General features: G+C 34.0%; 1 protein-coding gene across 1 annotated transcript in view; it reads left to right on the top strand.

The window, feature by feature from the left end:
- The window catches only part of STXBP5L (syntaxin binding protein 5 like), a 428,660-nt gene that overhangs the window by 136,361 nt on the left and 271,160 nt on the right, over positions 1 to 21,139 (top strand). Inside the window, exon 5 of the mRNA XM_035000065.1 lies at positions 1,438 to 1,538. Within this exon, the coding sequence (XP_034855956.1) occupies positions 1,438 to 1,538 (101 nt within the window). The remainder of the gene's footprint in view (positions 1 to 1,437; positions 1,539 to 21,139) is intronic.

Below are 21,139 nucleotides of genomic sequence, written 5' to 3'. Positions count from 1 at the left end.
TATGCAAATTATATACATTTTTAATATATTTTAATGGGTATACTCTTGGATTACAATTTGTGTTTTAAAAGCTATTGAGTCTAAAATCACAGGTACACAATATGAAGAGAAGCATGATAGGATACATGAGCATCTTTATCTTAGGAATCTAAATGTTCTTCTGTAACAGTTTCTATCTTCTCTCTTTTAATTCCTAAAGAAGAAATAAATCTTAGGAATTTCAGTATAACTATATCTGATCATCTAAATGGGATAATCATTTAATATATGTAGTTGATGTTATAAACTATGAAAGGTTACTTGTAACAGATTACTTTGGATAATATGAAAAGAATTTTGGGTATATTAGGATACCATGATTCTGCAAGATCTCTTTTATAGAACATAGTCAGTACTCTAGAGTACCTTCAGGCTTCGTCATAGGGCAAGCATTGGCATTTTTAGCTGGGAAACTCATAAAACTTCTGACATAGTTTAAGATGTTCTTACTTAACTCAAGTAAATAGTTTAAGCATATATATGTATGAAATCATACATGGCCACTAGTTATCTGCCCTTATGGTGTCTGCCATATTAAGAGGTAGAAAATAGCCTATTGTATTTGAAATATAATTCATCTGTATTTGGATGTAATGTAAAAAATTGGTATTATTTTTATAGTTATACTGATTTCTAGCTGGAGAAACATTTTCTTTTATTAAAGATGTTTTCTTTCATCATAGATGAAGCTTTTTTTTTCTTTTTAAAAAGATTTTATTTATTTGAGAGAGAGAGGCGGGAGGGGCAGAAGCAGAGGGAGAGGGATAAGCAGACTCCCGGCTCAGCAGGGAGCTGAACTGGGACCCTGGGATCATGACCTGAGCCAAAGGCAGATGCTTAACCAACTGAGCCACCCAGGTGCCCCATAGATGAAGCTTTTTGAAATGTTACCTATTGAAAATAAATTATACCAAGTATACTTTTTAGAAAGGATATATACTTTCCAACTGTACAGAAAATCCTTACAAATGATGAATTTTTATGTGACCAGATTGCAATTTTAAAACTGGGTTGGATATTTTCTTTTCTGGAAGCTACATAGTATGTGTGTGAATATTAGAGACAAGAAAATTAAACTTAGTTTTTCCCAAAGAAAATACAAAAATCCTTAATAGTCCTAATGACACTTACAATAATTAATTCTCTCTAGTGGTAAATGCATATGACTTGAGCTAGTCATCCAGACCAATCTATATGTAGTAGTTCACTTCCTTCTACTCAGCATTCTTAGCCTTCCTGATTGAAGTTTGTACAATTGTTTTTCCTTATATTTCTAGGTTATATAGATACAAATAACTCTTCAAGTAGTGAAAAATTCAGTGAATTAGCTTGTTGTTTTTGCTTAAATAAAACTCTTAAGGAAGTCACTCACTTGCTTTGTCTTCTTTTTTGTTTCAGGGTGCTTTGGTTAGTGCAAGTTCAGATGATACCCTTCATTTGTGGAATCTTAGACAAAAAAGGCCAGCTATTCTTCATTCTCTTAAATTTAACCGAGAACGGTAAGAATGTCTGAGTTAAACAATTTCTTGATGTATGAGAAAAGTATTTCCTGAGAAGTTTCAGGTTAACTTTTGAAAGACTAGATTTTTTCAGAATCTTAATACCTGGAATAATTTGATGTTATGCTTGCTTTTATAGTAGTTTATTTTCATAGAAAATTCGTAATTGATTAGATTCAATCATCTAATGGGGAACTCCTACCATTTCTGTTCTTGCTATAAACTGGCACTGCAGCAGTGATGCATTTTTTTCCCCCTAGGCCATGGTGCTGAAAACTCAGACCTAAAATTTTAAAAGTCAAGTAAATACTAAATGTTTTTTTACACCTTTTGATCGTGGCAGTTATGTCCTACACTAAACTCTTTTGCTTAAATATTTTAACATGAAAAAAAAACCCTGAGACAAAAGTTTTAGATTCCAAAAATGTTGGTACTAGGTGTTGAGCAATACTACACATACAAGCTTAATGTTTTCCAAGATGGTAATTTGATCAGAATTTCAATTCTCCCATTTTAGAATGAAATATTAATAATCAGAAAGAGAAAATTAAATGAATGGATATGGGAAAATTTACTAGATTTTATTTGTAACAAATTACCAAACTTTAATGTTTCTAATGTTGGTGTCAATTAGACCTAGAACATAATTTACATCTACTCAACTGATAATCCCCCTGGAGATAAGTAAAATTTGTATTTCATTATCTGTCTCTGTAATTTAACTGAAAAATAACCTGATATTTGTTTATTATTTGGAAAACAATCTAACTCTTTGCAGTGAATGAGAAGGGCCATCACAGGAAAATTTGATGTTAATGAAAGAAAAAGAAACCCCTGAGAAGTAAATTTACACAGATTAGCAAGTACTATTCAAACTGAGGTAGGTGAATAATGGAGGCAGGCAGTCACTGCTAAGAACTCAAGATAGTGCTTATTTTATTTTGTTGAATGGTAGTAGTTTAATAAGGAATCATCACTATATGGACAGAGTTTAAAGAAGTAAATCTGTTTTTATAAGTATGTGAGGAAAAACGATGGCAGTTATGCAGACATTCTTTTATTTACCTGAAGTTTTTTTCACTTGTGTGCATACTGTACTATTTAAATCATTAACCTTCGATATTCATGAATGTTATGTCTACAGTGTTTTAGGATTCACCATCAATTATATTGTATTTATTATATCCAGTATATTTTGAGAGGAGGAAATTTATATTTTAGATGTCTGCTAAAACTAGATGGAATTTCTTTATTTAGATTGGATCTAATTTTGGTTATTTTATCTTAAATTTTAAAGTAATATAGCAGAAATTTCAGGATATTAAAAAATTTAAAGATCATCAAGAGTTGTACTATTCCTGTTTTTTATCACTAAAAATATTACCTATGCAGATATTGACATATTGATTTTATCTCTTTCTCTGCTTGTAAGATTTTTATTTATTTGTTTCGATGATTTGAGTAGATCTGGCCTTACACTTTTGTGTAGATGAACAAAATAGGTTTTTCACCCTCACAGTTGGAATGTTGAAGGAAATGTTCTGGCCCCTTTTATGGCCCTTTTGGGGGGGTGGGGAAGGAAACAATTGCTGGTGATGTTTTTCAGTTATAATTTTATTATCTTAATTGATTTGGATTTACCTGTTAGCAACATAAAAAACCAAGCTGACAGTTTTTGGACATATAGAATCATAGAAATTTGTAGGCATTGCTTCTTTTAATGCTTACAAAAGTATGATATCTATTTTTTTGACAAAGATAAATTCATTATCTTAAATTTGAAAGTTATCATTATCTTGAATTGAAATAATCATTAACTATCACAATTTACTGTAGGGAGGGAAATATTTTTAAATGTATGGTGAATGGAGGCTTAGGTCTGTAAAGGAGAATTTAATAACCAAGCATCTTTTGGAACTCTAAGCCTTCTTAAATTAGCCAGTTAACTATGTAAATTTCTATATATCCTTATGTTTGTACCATATATATATTTATATAGCTTATGCTATACATTTTAGGTTTTTATTTATTTTTTCATAAGGCACCTTCAACCTTTGGTCTCATATTCTTTGAAGGCAGTAACTATTGAGAAATAGGTTTAGATATTTCAGCTGCTTCTGGGGAATGATCCTTGGATTCCTTGCAAATCTGATTTTAAAGCTAAATATGGAAGAACAACTGTTTTGATTTCTGTGCTACATGATCTGAAAATTAATAAAATAAGACATTCATATTTTAGGCATCTTAATAGTCCTTGCTATCACTGATCATAAATTGTATAATGGGAAAAACTTAGAATTGTTTTATATGGTTTTCAAGTAAAATTCAATAGATAGTCTATGACATACAGACATTAAATTATTTGTACTTATTATATCGGAGTTATTTTTTTCTATTTGTGGTGTTCTGCTTTGATATCATCAGAGTACTTCTAAGGAATATTAGCTAAGCTGCAGGGAAGGAATATTTTAAGAACCCTATAATTTATGAAATTATCTAACAAACTTGATCCATCAGAGTTGGCTTTTGGGGAAGTTTACAACCCCAATTTAAAATATACTATTGCTTTATAAAGGTAATTTGCATTATGTTTATTTTTAAATTTTCTTGAATAATTAACATATTTACCTGGTTTGACATTCAAAAGATGTAAGTTGTATATACAATGAAGGATTTATCTTTTACTCCTGTTCCTTGGACACTTAGTCCCCATCAATGGAGGCAAGCTTACTTATTTACTATATCTTTCCAGAGATTTATTATGTACACATAAAGGCAATTATATGTAACATAATTTTTGCCTTATGTATATATAAGCAAATATGAATATACATGTTTCTGTAACACAAATTATAGCATGTTATACAGTTTTGTATCTTGTTTCACTATCTTTGTAATTTATTCTAAAGATCATTCCTTATCAGTATATAAAAAACTTCCTTATTTTTTTTCTTTTTGATGTGTGTGTAAATGTTACCAAATCAAGAAACTGTGTAGGGGCGCCTGGTTGGCTCAGCTGGTGGAGCATGAAACTTGATCTCAGGGTTATGGGTTCGAGCCCCATGCTGGGTATAGAGCTAACTTAAAAATAAAATCTTAAGAAAAACACATTAAAAAAACAGTGTAAATGTTAAGTGTACACCATGAAATAATTTACCCATGTTAACAAACACAAGAATCAAGAAACAGAAAATTACTAGACCCACAGAAACCCCCATTTTACCTTTCAATCACTACCTAATCCCCAGGTGTAATACTATCCTGATTTCAAACACTATAGATTAGTTTTGCCTGTTGTTTGGAAAATTATAGAAGTGATATCATACATATATTCTTGTTTATGTTTGGCTTCTTTTGCTCGATGTTCTATTTATAAATTTCATCCATGTTGCATGTAGCTATAGCTAATTACTTTCATTGTTATGTAGTATTCAATTTAGTGAATAGTCTTCAGTTTGATTAACCATTCTACTTTAATTCTTGCTTAAAATTAACTTTTGTATTTCCACTTAAGTTTTAGAAATAACTTGTCAAATTCCACAAATACATTTGCTGAGATTTTGATTAGAAAACTAATTTGAAAAGATATATGTATTCGTGTTCATTGCAGCATTTATAACAGCCAAGGTATGGAAGCAACCTCAGTGTCCATCAATAGATGAATGCGTAAAGATGTGGTATGTGTATGTGTGTGTGTGTGTGTATGTGCGCGTGCACATATACACACACACACGCACACAATAGAATATTACTGATCCATAAAAAAAGAATGAAATCTTACCATTTGTGATAGCATGGATGGACCTAGAGGGTACTATGTTAAATGAAGTAAATCAGACAGGAAAGGATAAATACCATATGATATCATTTACATGTGCTATCTAAAACAAAACAAGACTTATAAATAGAGAGAACAAACTGGTGGTTGCCAGGAAAGGGGGTGGTGGGCAAAATAGGTAAATGAGATTAAGAGGTTCAACCCTCCATTTACACAATAAAGAAGGAAAAAAAAAGAAATACTTTGAATCTGTAGATTAGTTTGAAGAGAGCTGACATATCCCATGATGATGGGGAATGGCAATATTGATTCATTGTCATTCATGATGACAACATTGAATCATTCAATCAATGAACATGGTATATGTTATATCCCTCCATTTCCTTAAGTCTTTTTTGATTTCTCTAAATAACATGTATAAATTTCTCTGAGGTCTTCCACATTTTTTTAGGTTTAGTCATAAACATTTTTTTTTTAATTCCAGTGTAGTTAACACACAGTGTAATATTTGTTTCAGGTGTACAATTAGTGATTCAACAATTCCATACATCATCCAGTGCTCATCACAAGTGACTCCTTAATACCCATCTCCTATTTTACCCATCCCCACTCCCACCTCCAACAGTTTATGCTCTATAGTTAAGGTGTGTTTCTTAGTTTGTCTTTCTCTCTCTCTCTTTTTTTCCCTTTCCTCATTTGTTTCTTAAATTCTGTGTACAAATGAAATCATATGGTATTTGTCTTCAGGAATGACTTATTTCGCTTAGCATAATACTCTCTGGCTCCATCCATGCTGTTGCAAATGGCAAGATTTCATTCCTTTTTATGGCTGAGTAATATTCCACTGTATATAAAAACACAGACACACACACACACACCACATTTTCTTTATTCATTCATTAGTCAATAGATGTGGCTGTTTCTTTAATTTGGCTATTGTAGATAATGCTTCTAAAAACATGGGGGAGCATGTATCCTTTTGAGTTAGTATATTTGTCTCCTTTGGGTAAATACCCAGTTCTGTGATTACTGGATCATAGGATAGTTCTATTTCTAACTTTTTGAGGAACTTTCATACCATTTTCCACAGTGCCTGTACCAGTTTGCATTCCCACCAAAAATGCACAAGGGTTCCCTTTCTCCACGTCTTCTCCAACACCTGTTGTTTCTTATGTTTGTTGATTTTAGCTATTCTGATAGGTGTGAGGTGATATCTCATTGTAATTTTGATTTGTATTTCCCTGATGATGAGTGATGTTGAGTATCTTTTCATGTGTCTGTTAGCCCTCTTCTTCTTTGGAGAAATGTCTCTTCATAACTTGTGCCCATTTTGGAGTGTTCAGTTGTATCAGGTTTTTTATATTTTAGATACTGACCCCTTATTGGATTTGTCATTTGCAAATATCTTCTCCCATTCTGTAGGTTGCTATTTAGTTTTGTTGATTGTTTCCTTTGCTCTGCAGAAGCATTTTATTTTGATGAAGTTGCAGTAGTTTATTTTTGCTTTTATTACACTTGCCTAAGGAGAAATATCTAGAAAAATGTTGCTACTGCTGATGTCAAAGAAATTCTGCCTTTTCTCTCTTCTAGGATTTTTATGGTTTCAGGTCTCACATTTAGGTCTTTAATCAGTTTTGAGTTTATTTTTGTGTATGGTATAAGAAAGTAGTGCAGTTTCATTTTTTTTGCATGTAGCTGTCTAGTTCTCCCAACATCATTTGTTGACGAGACTGTCTTTTCCCTATTATATATACTTTGCTCCTTTTTCAAAGATTACTTGACCATATAATTGTGGGTTTATTTCTGTGTTTTCTTTTCTGTTCCATTATCTTTGTGTCTGTTTTTGTGCCAGTGCCATACTGTTTTGATTACTACTGCTTTGTAATATAACTTGAAGTCTGGAATTGTGATACATCCAGTTTTGTTTTTCTTTGAAGATTGCTTTGGCTATATAGGTGTTTTTTTTTTTTGTGGTTCCATACAAATTTTAGTATTATTTGTTCTAGTTCTGTGAAAACTGCCTTTGGTATTTCAATACAGAGATTACATTAAATGTGTAGATTGCTTTGGGTCATATGGATCTTTTAACAGTATTTGTTCTTCTACTCCATGAGCATGAAATATCTTTCCATTTGTTTGTGTTATCTTCAATTTCTTTCATCAGGGTTTTATAATTTTCAGGTCTTTTACCTTGGTTAAGTTTATCCCTGGTATTTTATTATTTGGGGTGCAATTATAAATGAGATTGTTTTCTTAATTTCTCTTTCTGCTGCTTCATTATTAGTGTATAGAAATGTAACAGATTTCTGTGCATTGATTTTATATCCTGTGACTTTACTGAATTCATTTATCAGTTCTAGTTATCTTTTGGTGCAGTCTTAAGTTTTTCTATTATACAGTGTCATGTCATCTGCAAATAAGGAAAGTTTTACTTCTTCCTTTCCAATTTTGGATGCCTTTTATTTCTTTTTGTTGTCTGATTGCTGTGGCTAGGACTTCCAGGACTATGTTGAATAAATTGGTAAGAGTGGATGTTATTGTCTTGTTCCTGACCTTAGGGGGAAAAGCTCTCAGTTTTCCCCTTCGAGCATGATATTGGCTGTGGCTTTTTCATATGAGGTCTATTATGCTGAGGTATGTTCCCTCCTAACCTACTTTGTTGAGGATTTTTATCATAAATAAATGTTGTACTTTGTCAAATGCTTTTTCTTCATCTATTGAAACGAGGATATAGTTTTTACCCTTTCTCTTATTAATGTGATGTATCATGTTGATTGATTTGTGAATATTGAACCACGCTTGCAACCCAAGAATAAATCCCACTTGATTGTAGTGAATGGTTCTTTTACTGTACCATTGGATTTGATTTGCTAGTATTTATTGATAATTTTTGCATCCATGTTCATCAGAGATAATGGCCTGTAGTTCTCTTTTGTGTGTTTGTGTGTGTGTGTATGTGTAGGGGGGTCTTTATCTGGCTTTGATATCGGGGTATTACTGGCCTCATAGAATGAATTTGGAAGTTTTTTCTTTTCAATTGCTTGGAATAGTTTGAGAATAGGTATTAACTCTTCTTAAAATGTTTGATAGAATTTGCCTGTGAAGCCGTCTGGTCCTGGCTTTTGTTTGTTGGGAGTTTTATTTGATTACTGGTTCCATCTCCTTGTTTAAAATCAGTCTGTTCAAATTTTCTGTTTCTTCCAGCTTCACTTTTAGGAGGTTATATGTTTCTAGGAATTTATCCATTTCTTCTAGGTTGTCCAATTTGTTGACATATAATTTTTCATAATATTCTCTTACAATAGTTTGTTTTTCTGTGGTATTGGTTGTTATTTCTCTTCTTTCATTTCTGATTTTGTTTGAGTCCTCTCTCTCTCCCTCTCTCTCTCTTTCTCCTTCTCTCTTTCATGAGTCTGGCTAGAGGTTTATGAATTTTGTTTATTTTTGCAAAGAATCAGCTCCTGGTTTCATTGATCTGTCCTATTGTTTTTTTTGTTTGTTTGGTTTGGTTTGTATATCATTTATTTCTGTTGCAATTTTTTATTATATCCTTCCTTCTGCTGTTTTTGGGTTTTGTTTGTTCTTTTTCTGGCTCCTTTAGGTGTAAGGTTAGGTTGTTTATTTGAGATTTTTCTTGCTTCTTAAGGTAGGACTGTATTGCTATAAACTTCCCTCTTAGAGCCACTTTTGCTGCATCCTAAAGGTTTTGGCTTTTTGTATTTTTTAAAAAATTTTTTATTGTTATGTTAATCCCCATACATTACATCATTAGTTTTAGATGTAGTGTTCCATGATTCATTGTTTGAGCATAACACCCAGTGCTCCATGCACAACGTGCCCTCCTCAATACCCATCACCAGGCTAACCCATCCTCCGACCCCCCTCCCCTCTAGAACCCTCAGTTTGTTTTTCAGAGTCCATTGTCTCTCATGGTTCATCTACCCCTCCAATTTCCCCCCCTTCATTCTTCCCCTCCTGCTATCCTCTTCTTTTTTTTTGCGCTGTGAATTGTGCAAGACTGTTGAATCTCAGATCTATACCTCTGAAACAAATAATGCAATATATGTTATGGCTTTTTGTATTTTCATTTTCATTTGTTTCCATGTAATTTTTGATTTTCTCTTTGATTTCTTGGTTGTTCTATTCACTGTTTAGTAGCATGTTATTTAACTTCTGTGTATTTGTGGTCTTCCAGATATTTTCTTGTGGTTGATTTCTAGTTTCAGCATTTGGTCAGAAAGGAGGCATGTTATGACTTTGCTCTTTTTGAATTTGTTGAGACTTACTTTATGGCCCAATATGAGGTCTATTCTGGAGAATGTTTCATGTGCGCTTGAAAAGAATGTGTATTCTGCTGTTTTAGGATGCAGTGTTGTGAATGTATCTGTTAAATCCATCTGGTTCAATGTGTCATTCAAAGCCACTGTTTCCTTGTTGATTTTCTGTTTGGATGATCTATCCATTGATGTAAGTGGGATATTAAAGTTCTCTACTCTTATTGTATTAGGATCTACTACTTCTTTTATGTTTATTTGTTATGTTTATGTATTTGGTGCTCCCATGTTGAGTGCATAAATATTTATAATTGCGTATCTTCTTGTTGGATTGTTCCCTTTATAATTGTAGAGTGTCCTTGTCTCTTATTACAGTCTTGTTTTAAAGTCAGTTTTGTCTTATATAAGTTTGCTACTCCAGCTTTCTTTTTTTTTTCTTTTTTTAAAGATTTTATTTATTCATTCATGAGAGAGAGAGAGAGGCAGAGGCAGAGGGAGAAGCAGGCTCCCCGTGGAGCAGGGAGCCTGATGCGGGACTTGATCCCAGGACCCTGGGATCACGACCTGAGCTGAAGGCAGACGCTTAACCGACTGAGCCACCCAGGCGTCCCTCCAGCTTTCTTTTGACATCCATTTGCATGATAGATATTTCTCCATCCTCTCACTTTCAGTCTGCAGGTGTCTTTGGTCTGAAGTGAGTCCATTGTAGGCAGCATATAGATGGGCCTTTTTTTTTTTTTTTTGGAGTGGGGGGGAAGGGCAGAGGGAGAGAGAGAGAATCTTAAGCAGGCTTCATGTCCAGTATGGAGCCAGAGGTAGGGCTCAATCTCACAACCCTGAGATCATGACCTGAGCCAGAATGAAGAGTCAGATCCTTAAGCAACTGCACCACCCAGGCACCTCAGGTCTTTTTTTTTTTTTTTTTATTCATTCTGTCACCCTACGTCTTTTGATTGGAGCATTTGGCCCATTTGCTTTCAAAGTAATTATTGATAGATAAGTATTTATTGCCATTCTGTTACCTGTTTTGTCATTGTTTTTGTAGTTTTCCTCTGATCCTTTCTTCTCTTGCTCTCTTTCATGGATTGTTGGCTTTCTTTAGTGACATACTTGGACTCCTTTCTCTTTATTCTTTGCATATCTATTAGTAGTTTTTGATTTGTGGTTACTATTAGGTTTGTATATAACATCTTCTTCATATAGCAGCCTGTATTAATTGATAGTTACTTAAGTTTGAATCCATTCTTTACTCCTCTCCCACCCATGTTTGAGGTATATGATGTCATATTTTACATCCTTTCATTTTTTTAATTCCTTGACTGATTTTTATAGATATACTTATTTTTACTGATTCTGTGCTTCCACCTTTTTATACTTCTGCTAATATTTCTTTTCCATTTAAAGTGTTCCCTTAAATATTTTTTGTAGGGCTGATTTAGTGGTCATGAATTCCTTTAGGTTTTGTTTGTCTGAGAAACTCTTTATCTTTCCTTCTATTTTGAACGATAGCCTTGCTGGATAGTCTTCCTGGCTGTAGATTTTTTTTTTCTTTTCAGCACTTTAAATACATAATGCCTCTCTTTTCTGACCTGCAGAGTTTCTGTTGAAAAATCTGATAGTCTTATGGGATTTCCCTAGTATGTAACTCTCCTTTTCTCTTGCTTCTTTAAAAATTTTTTCTTTATCACTACTTTTTGTCATTTTAAAAACTATGTCTCTGGGGCACCTGGGTGGCTCAGTTGGTTAAGTGTCTGCCTTCAGCTCAGGTCATGATCCCAGGGTCCTAGGATAGAGCCCCATGTCCCTGCTCCATGGGGAGTCTGCTTCTCCCTCTGCCCCTCCCTCTGCTCATGCTCTTGTGCTCTTTCTCCTGCAAATAAATAAATAAATAATACATCTTTAAAAAATAAAAACTATCTCCCTGGGTTGATTTTTTTGGGGAGTCTCTGTGCCTCCTAGATCTGGATTTCTGCTTCCTTCCCCAGATTAGTGTAGTTTTCAGCTATTATTTCTTCAAATAAATTTCCTTCCCCCTCTTCTGTCTGTCCTTCTTCTGGGATCCCTATAATGCAAATGTTATTATGCTTGATGGAGTCACAGAGTTTCCTAAGTCTATTCTCATTTTGCATAATTCTTTTTTCTCTCACTTGCTCAGCTTTATTACTTTCCATTACTTTGTCTTCGAGGTCATTAATTCATTTTTCTACTTCCTCTAGCCTGCCAGTTATTCCATTAAGTATATTTTTAATTTCATTTTTTGTGTTCTTTATCTCTGATTGGTTCTTTTTTATCTCTTTGTTAAGGGTCTAACTGATGTCCTCCACTCTTTTCTCAAGTCCAGTGAGTACCTTTATGATCATTACTTTAAATTCTCTCTGGCACATTACCTATAACCATTTTGCTTAGGACTCTTTCTGTTGTTTTGTTCTGTTCTTTCATTTGGGACATATTCCTCTGTCTTCATTTTGTTTAACACCCTGCTGTTTTTGTGTGTTTGGAAAGTCAGCTATGCCTCCTGCTCTTGAAGGTAATGACTTTATGAAGAAGAGGTCCTGTAGTGCCCTGCAGTGCAGTGTCTCCTGTTCTCTGGGACCTGACACTTCAGGAGTGTCTCCTATGGACTTTGTGTGTGCCTTGCTGTCGAGTCCTGGCTGCTTCTTCCTTCATTCCAGTCATCTGCAGAAGCTCTCTTTGCCTGTTTTGGGCAGTGTTTGGTCCCTGGCTGGGTATGGCATGTTTTAACAAAGTGTGCTGGTCTTGTGTGTCGACCTCAGAGAATCGGGGACCTGAGGCGGCAGAGGAACTGAGAAAAAGAGACGACAGTATAGTGAGGCACAGGGGACCCCGAGCAAACAACCCAAGGTGCTGAGGTTTATTTTCCATAATCTAATATACCTTCTACAATGACATAGGTCTATAATGATACAGCAGGGGCTTAGTAAGGCACATTATTCCACGTACACAGGGTTAGTTAAGTGAAGCAGGGGGAGTGGAGAAGGAGTAAAGAAATCTGTAACTGGCTGTGATCAATTAATTGTAAACACCATTGTACTCAGACCTTAACACAGGATAAGAAAACAAAGAAGGGAATGCACAGTGTGCTGTTTACAGCTGGCTTCCTATCTACAAAATATCTTCTGCTGTGTACTTTAGAACAGACCACACACATCCCAAGGGCATTTCACTCTGATCCTTTTGGGTTATTTTTAACCCTGCAATCTCAAGTTTTCTCAGAGATCTCGGAGTCTAAATGAACATGCACCAGTGGTCGTTGTGGCATTCTGTTTCCCACACTTGTGAAATGAGGTCTGCTGCTGCCACTAGAACTGAGGCCCCACAAAATGTGCAGGTCAGGAGATGAGGTCTTGGTGGGGTCTTCTGGGGGAGGTGTCCTGCAGCACTGGGACTGAGGAAAGCATGACTGGGAAGGGCAGATCTGCTGAAATGCAGGTAGGTGGGGCTTGGTATAAACAAGTTAGGTAGCTAGAGTAGGTGACATGCTGGTTCCTGCAAGTGGCCATGTGTTTAGACTATGCTGGGGGGCTGGGGAGAGAAATGGTGCCTGCCAGCTCCCTTGTTCCTGGAGGGTCTCCCCATGATACCTGCCTCTCCAGGCCATGTTCTGAGATGAGTAAATAACTCTACCTCCTGTCTGCCCCTGGTGTTTTTCATACTGCTGCTTCCACCCTCTATCTCCAGTGGCTGCCGGGCATCTCTTTAAGGTCAGGGACTTCACTTCCTGATGTCTTCTGGGCTCTCCAAGAGTGGAGCCTGCTGATTTAAAAAAATCCAGGCTTTAAGTCTCACTGGTTGTAAGAACTCAAAAGATTGGGCCCCTCTCACTTTCAAAGCCAAATGTTAGGGGATTCCTCTTCCATGTGTGGACTTCCCAGCGTGATAGCCTGTTTTTTACCCTTCTCCATGCCACTAGCTCCCTCCCCACCCCAGAAGGTCATGGTCCATTTCACTCCCAATCTGTGTCTTTATCTTCTTCAGTGTGGCCTATCTTCCTATCTTCTTCAGTGTGGCCTGTTTTCTACATTTAGTTTTGGAGTTTGTTCTGCCAGTCTTCATCTCATTTTCTGGGTTATTCATACTGATGTTATTTATGTTGTGAGTGTTATTTAGTTGTACCTGTGGGACAAGATGAGCTTAGCTTAGGGTCCTCCTACTTTGCCATCTTCCCAGCTTCCAACTATGTGTTATTTATGTTATATACAGGGTTTTTTAGTTGTAAGGCAGAGGACCAGGGAGAAAAGGGGCTATTTTACCTTGGTCAGAACTAGTGATTCTAATTTAATTATTTTCATTAAATTTTTTTTTGTGGAATCCAGCCCTCCCTAGGCAGCCCCCTCTCAAGCCTAGGGGCATAAAATATTGATAATTATAATTTTACATGCAGTTATAATATATAATGCAGAGGGATCTCATGTACTCCTTGCCCAGTTTCACCCAATGGTAGTAACATCTTTAAAAACTATAGTACAAATTCAGAACCAGGATATTGACATTGATTTGGACAAATGTATAATGACATGTATCCATCATTATAATATCATACAGAGTAGTCACTACCCTAAAAATCCACTCTACTTTGCCCATTCATCTCTGCACCCAATCCACCCCCTAGCAACTACTATTTTGTTACTGTCTTCATAGTTTTGCCTTTTCCAGAATGTCATATAATTAGAATCACAGGGTATGTAGTCTTTGCAGATTGGCTTCTTTCCCTTAATAATATCTATTTATGGTTCTTCCATTTATTTTCATTGCTTGATGGCTCATTTCTTTTTATTGCTAAATAATAGTCCATTATCTGAATATAGTGAGTTTATCTGTTCACCTCCTGACCAACATCTTGGTTGTCTCTATGTTTTGGCAATTATGAATAAAGCTGCCATAAACATCGACATGTAGATGTAGACGTATGTTTTCAACTCTTGGGTAAATACCAAAGAGTGCAATTACTGGAAGCTATGATAAGAATGTGTGTAGTTTGTTGAGAAATTGCCAAATTACCCTATCTTCCAATGTGGCTGTACTATTTTGCATTCCCACCAGCAGTGAAAGAGAGTTCCTCTTTAGGAACTGTGAATTATGAAAGACCTGTACCCCTGAAACAAATAGTACATTATATGTTAATAAAAAATAAAATAAAAACTGTAAAAGGAGACAAAGACAAAAAAATAAAATTTCTTAAAGCCTATAATGATGGGATATGCTAAAGGGACACAGGAGCCACTGAAAGAGGCTATTCATCATTTTGCATAACAATTAATCATTTTACATTCCCACCAGCAGTGAAAGAGAGTTGCTCCATATCCTTGTCTGCATTTGGTATTGTCTGTTCCAGATTTGGCCATACTACTAAGTGCGTAGTGATATCTCTTTATTGTTTTAATTTGTGTTTCCTTAATGACATATGATGTGGAGCATCTTTGTATATGGTTATTTATCATCTGTATATTTCCTTGGTGAGATGTCCATTAAGGTCTTTGGCCCATTTTTACTGGGTTGTTTGTTTTCTTATTGTTGAGTTTTAAGAGTTCTTTTTATATTTTGGGTAACTATCCTTTATCAAATGTGTCTTGAGCAAATATTTTCTCCCATTCTGTGGCTTTTCTTCTAATTCTCTTGACATCATCTTTCACAAAGCAAAAGGTTTATTTTTTATTTTTTAATTCTAATTAAGACCAGATTATTAGTTATTTCTTTGATGGATTGTGCTTTTGATATTACATCTAAAAAGGCATCACCATATCCAGGGTCACCTAGATTTGTCCTATGTTATCTTCTAGAAGTTTTATAGTTTTGTGTTTTATGTACAGGTCTGTGATCCATTTTGAGTTAATTTTTGTGAAGAGCATAAGGTCTTTGTTTAGATTCTTTTTTTTTTTTTTTTTTGCTTGTGGATGTCCAGTTGTTCTAATACAATTTGTTAAAGAGAATCTTTGCTCCATTGTATTGTCTTTGCTCCTTTGCCAAAGATCAGTTGACTATATTTATAGGGGTTTATTTCAGGACTCACTATTGTGTTTCTGTCATTGTGGTTTTAATTTACAATTCCCTTCTGGCTCATTTTGCTGAACATCTTTTCATGTGCCTATTAGCCATCTGTATATAAACTCTTCATTGAAATGTCTATTTGTGTCTTTTGCCCATTCTTTGATTGGGTTATTTTTTTTAATAGACTAGTTTTTAAAAACAGTTTTAGATTTACAGAGTAAATGAAAGATAATACAAATGGTTTCCATATATCCCATCACCCAATTTCCCCTTAGTTACTAGCATCTTATATATGTTACAATTAATTAACCAATATTGATACATTATTATTAAAGTCCATAATTTATTCACATTTCCTTTTTACGTTTCTTCTTCTATTCCAGGATCCAATCCAGGATATCACGTTACATTTAGTTGTCATATCTTCCTAGGAACCTCTTGGATTTAACAGTTTCTCAGATTTGTTGTTCTTAATGATTTTCACAATTTTGAAGGGCTGCCTGGTCAAATATTTTCTAGGATGCTCTTCTATTGGAACTTGATGTTTTTCTCACAATTAGACTGTGGGTATGGGTTTTGGGGAGGGTGATCACAGAGGTAAAGTGCCATTTCATCATTTCAAGGGTATATACTATCTATATGATTTAACACTGTTGATACTGACTTGGATCACTTGGCTAAGGTAGTGTTTGTCAGGTTATTCCACTATAAAGTTACTCTTTCTTCTACTTTTCCATACTCTTCTCTTTGGAGGGAGTCATGCACAGCCTGCATATAAAGACTGGGGATTTATGCTCAACCTCCGTAAGGGCAGGAACTTTAGAAATTATTTGGAATTTATTTGCAAAGGAGATTTATCTCTTCTTTTCCATTTATTTACATATTTTTTCATTGATTCATTCAATCATTTATTTGTAGCAATATGGACTCATAAAATCTTATTTCACACTTTGGGTTATAATCTAATTCTAGTTTACTGTTTTGTTGCTCTTATTATTCCAATTTTGGTTGTCATGAGCTCTTTCAGTGGCTCCTGTGTCTCTTTAGCATACCCCATCATTACAGGCTTTAAGAAATTTTAAATACTTCCTTACTTGCTTCAAACTCATCTTACACACTTTAGGCCCTAGGCTAAAATCAGCCTTTTCTCCATTTTCATTTTATTACATTAGATACCAAAATATGGATACTAGGTGTGCTCATTGCTACTGGAACATTGTTGCTTCTAGGCCCACTCACCTAACATAGCAAGGAAATATATGTGTCTATACTAAACCATGTCTATACAAATATCTACAAATACTTATAAATATTATCTATTTGTATCTATATTAAGATAAATGTGAATTTACCTTACATCTTCCCATCAAAATGTGAATTCATCTTGATATTTCCAACTGTAATTCATTACCATATGGGTCATTCCTCCCCTTGTTTATGTATAAATTTCCATTCAAACACTGAGAAACTTGACTCCTACTATCCATTTATTTAATTTTTCAGTTCCAGTGTCCATGTATATCAGTATCAGAGTTACTAATCCATATCCCTGTTGGAAGCAACTTTATCAACTAGAATATATTGTTTATGTACAGTTCTTTTTGTCTTTAGTCTTACAGACTGCACTCATTTTCATAATTATTTAGGTCAGCACCTTTCCCTCAACTCTCTTTATTGAGGTGGTTTCATACATTTGTAATAGAATTAAATTATTTTGTTATAGTCTGCATTCCCTCTTGGGATCCTCTGAATTCTAAAAAGTGATTTTAAAAATTTATATGCACTAAGTTTCATTCTTTGTGCTGTAAACTTGTGTTGAGTTTTACAAATGCTTATTTCCCATCTTATATGGGAAATTTTAAACTTTATTTGGTGGTGTTCTTATTGTTGAGTTATAAATGTTCTTTAAATACTTCAAATACAAGACCATAATCGGAAGGGCACCTAGGTGACTCAGTCAGTTGAGCATCCAGCTCTCGGTTTTGACTTGGGTAGTGATCTTGAGGTTGTGGGATTGAGGCCTGAATCATGCTCTGTGCTCAGCATGGAGTCTGCTTATCCCTCTCCCTCTGCTCCTTTCCCCACTCTCTCTCTCTCCCTCCTCTTTTTCTAAAATAAATAAATAAATAAAATCTTTTTTTTAAAAAGACCCTAATCAGATATGTACTTTGCATATATTTTGCTAAGTCTGTGGCTTATTTTCTAATTCTCCTACAGTGTCTTTTACAGAGCAGGAGTTTATAATTTTAATGAAGTCCAACTTAACACTTTTTATTTCATGGAATGTGCTTTGGTATTTTATCTTAAAATTCATTGCCAAATTCAGGTCTTAAAGATTTTTTCCTGTGTTTGCTTCTAGAAGTTTTGTCATTTTGCATTTTACATTAAAGTTATGATCCATTTTGATCTTTGTGAAAGATGTAAAGTCTGTGTCTAGATTCATTTTATTTGCATATGGATGTCAAATTTTTTAAGTACCATTTGTTGAAAAGATTATCATTTCTTCAATGAATTACTTTTGCTCCTTGTCAAAAATCAGTTGATTGTATTTGTGTGTGTCTACTTTTGGACTATCTAGTCTATTCCATTGATTTGTGTTTCTATTCTTTTGCTGGTACAGTGCTGTCTAGATTATAATCACATTGAAATAAATCTTATAATTAGCTAGTATGAGTCCTCCGACTTTATTATTGTCATTGTATTTCTCCCCATTCCTTCCCCACCTCTTTCCCCCTCCCTACTGCCTTGACTCCTTTTTTCTCCCCCTCTCTTGCTTCCTTCCTCTTCTGTATTGTGTTGGCTATTCTGGGTCTTTTGCCTTTCCATATAAACTTTAGAATTATTTTGTCAGTATTTACACACACACACACAAAACCTTCTGAAGTTTTGATTAAGTTTGCATTGATTCAATCTGTAGATCTAGTTGAGAGTAATGGATGTATTAACAAAATCAAGTCCTCTAATCCATCAACATAGAATATCCTTTCGTTTGATTTTTCCATTAGATTTTTGAAGTTTTATGCATATAGATCCTATACATAGGCTGTTAGAATTATATCTAAATAGATATAATAGATAAATTCTAATTGTTTTTAGTGTTATTATAGATAGTATTATATTTTTAAATTCAAATCAAATTGTTTATTTGTGGTATATAGAAAAGTAACTAATAGCAATTGTCCTGTGTCTTGAACCCTTATTATAACTGCTTTTTTAGTTTTATAATATTGTTTTTATCAATTCTTCAGAATTTTTTACATAAGACAATTATGCCTTCTGTGAATACAGATAATTTCATGTCTTTCTTCCCAATAAATTTTATTTCTTTTTAATTGTCATATTGCATTAGCTAGGTCTTCCAATGCAATGTTGCATAGGAGTGGTGAGAGGGGAATCGTTCCCTTGTTCCTGATCTTAGGGGAAAAACAGTTAGTTTCTCATTACTAAGGATGATGTTGCTGTAGGATTTTTGTAGATATTCTTTATCAAGTTGAAGAAGTTCCTCTCTATTCCTAGTTTACTGAGAATTTCTCAGAAATGAATATTAGATTTTTTCAAATGATTTTCCTACATCTATTGATTATGTTCTTTCTTCTTTAGACTGGTGATATGATTGATTATATTAGTTTTCAATATTGAGCTAGACCTGCATACCTAGAATAAATTACACTACGTTTTAGTGTAAAATATTTTTTATACATGTTTGGAATCCATTTATTAATATTTTGTTGAGAATGTTTTCATTTATGTTCATGAGATGCATTGGTTTATAGTTTTCTGTTACTATTATGTCTTTGTCTAGTTTTGGTGTTACAGTAATGCTAACCTCAAAGAATGGGTTAGGAGGTATTGCCTCTGCTTCTATTTTCTGAAAGACATTGTAGACAATTGGTATAATTTGTTTCCTTAAATGTTGAGTAGAATTAACTAATGAACATGTTCCAGCCTGGTGCTTTTTCTGGAAAGTTATTAATTACTGATTTAGTTTCTTTAATAGATCTAGGCCTAGTCATACTATCTGTTTCTCTTGTGTGAGTTTTAGTAGGAATTTAGTTTAGTGGGAATTAGTCCATTTTACCAAGATTACCAAACTTGTGGACATAGAATTTTTCATCATATTCCTTAATGATCCTTTTAATGTCCATGGAATTAATACAGTCATCTTCCTTTGTTTCCAATATTGGCAATCTGTGTTTTCTTTTTTTCCCCCCTCTTGACTAGCCTGATTAGAGGTTTATCAATTTTACTAATCATTTCAAAGAACCAGCATTGGGTTTCATTAATTCTCTCAAATTTTTGTTTGTTTCAAATCTCTAATTTTTGCTATTTTTTATTCTCCTTGCTTTAAGTTTAAATTGCTCTTCTTTCTCTAGTTTTCTAATGTTAGATTAATGATTTTATATCTCTATTTACTAAAACTTTCATTTAATGCTATAAAATTTCCTATAAGCACTGCTTCTGCACCTCATAAACTTTGATTAGTTGTGTTTTCATTTAGTTACTATATTTTAAAATTTCTCTTGAGATTTCTTTGAACCATGCTTGATTTAGATTTTTCTCTCTAAATGTGTGGGAATTTTCTACCTATCTTTCTATATTTGATTTCTAGCTTAATTCCATCATGTTTTGAGAATGTACTTTGTATACACACTAATTTAAAATTTGGTAAAAAGTGTTTTATGATCCAGAATGAGTTTATCTTAGTGAATATTTTATGTGAGCCTGATCTAAATATTTTTGATTTCTTAATTATAGTAATCTATAAATGTCAGTTAGGTCAAGTAGATTGATGGTATTGTTTTGGTCACCTATATTCTAACTTATTTTCTGCCTGCTTGATTTATCAGTTACTGAAAGATGAGTGTTGAGGTCTCCACTACTGTCTCTCTCTATGTTCTTTGATGTCTATTGTTAGGTACATACACATTTAAAAACTGTTATGTTGCCTTGGACAATTCTTTTATCACTATTTAATGTTCTTCTTTATACTCAACAATATATGAAGTCTGCTTTGTCTAAAATTAACATAACTACTTCAGCTTTCATTTGATTAGTATTAGATGGTATATCTTTCCTTTTTTTTTCTCTTTTATTTAAGTTCAATTAATTAACATATATTATTGGTTTCAGAGGTACAGGTCTGTGATTCATCAGTCTTATATAATACCCAATACTCATTACATCACGTGCCCTCCTTAATGTCCATCACCCGGTTACCCTATCCCTCTACCCCTCTCCCCTCCAGTAACCCTCAGTTTGTTTCCTGTGATTAAGAGTCTCTTATGGTTGGTTTCCCTCTCTGGTTTCATCTTGTTTTATTTTTTCCTCTCTTCCCCTATGATCTTCTGCCTTGTTTCTCAAATTCCACATATCAGTGAGATCATATGATAATTGTCTTTCTCTTATTGACTTATTTCACTTGCCATAATACCATCTAGTTCCATCCATGTCATTGCAAATGGCAAGATTTTATTTTTTAATGACTGAATAATATTCCATTTATGTGTATGTGTGTGTATATATATGTGAGATGTATATATATA

This window comes from Mirounga leonina, unplaced genomic scaffold (genome assembly GCF_011800145.1).
Source record: "Mirounga leonina isolate KUSES-001 unplaced genomic scaffold, KU_Mleo_1.0 Mir_115, whole genome shotgun sequence".
In the NCBI taxonomy this organism is placed as follows: domain Eukaryota; kingdom Metazoa; phylum Chordata; class Mammalia; order Carnivora; family Phocidae; genus Mirounga; species Mirounga leonina.
The sequence above is the reverse complement of the archived record's forward strand: the minus strand, read 5'-3'. Positions and strand labels throughout refer to the sequence as shown.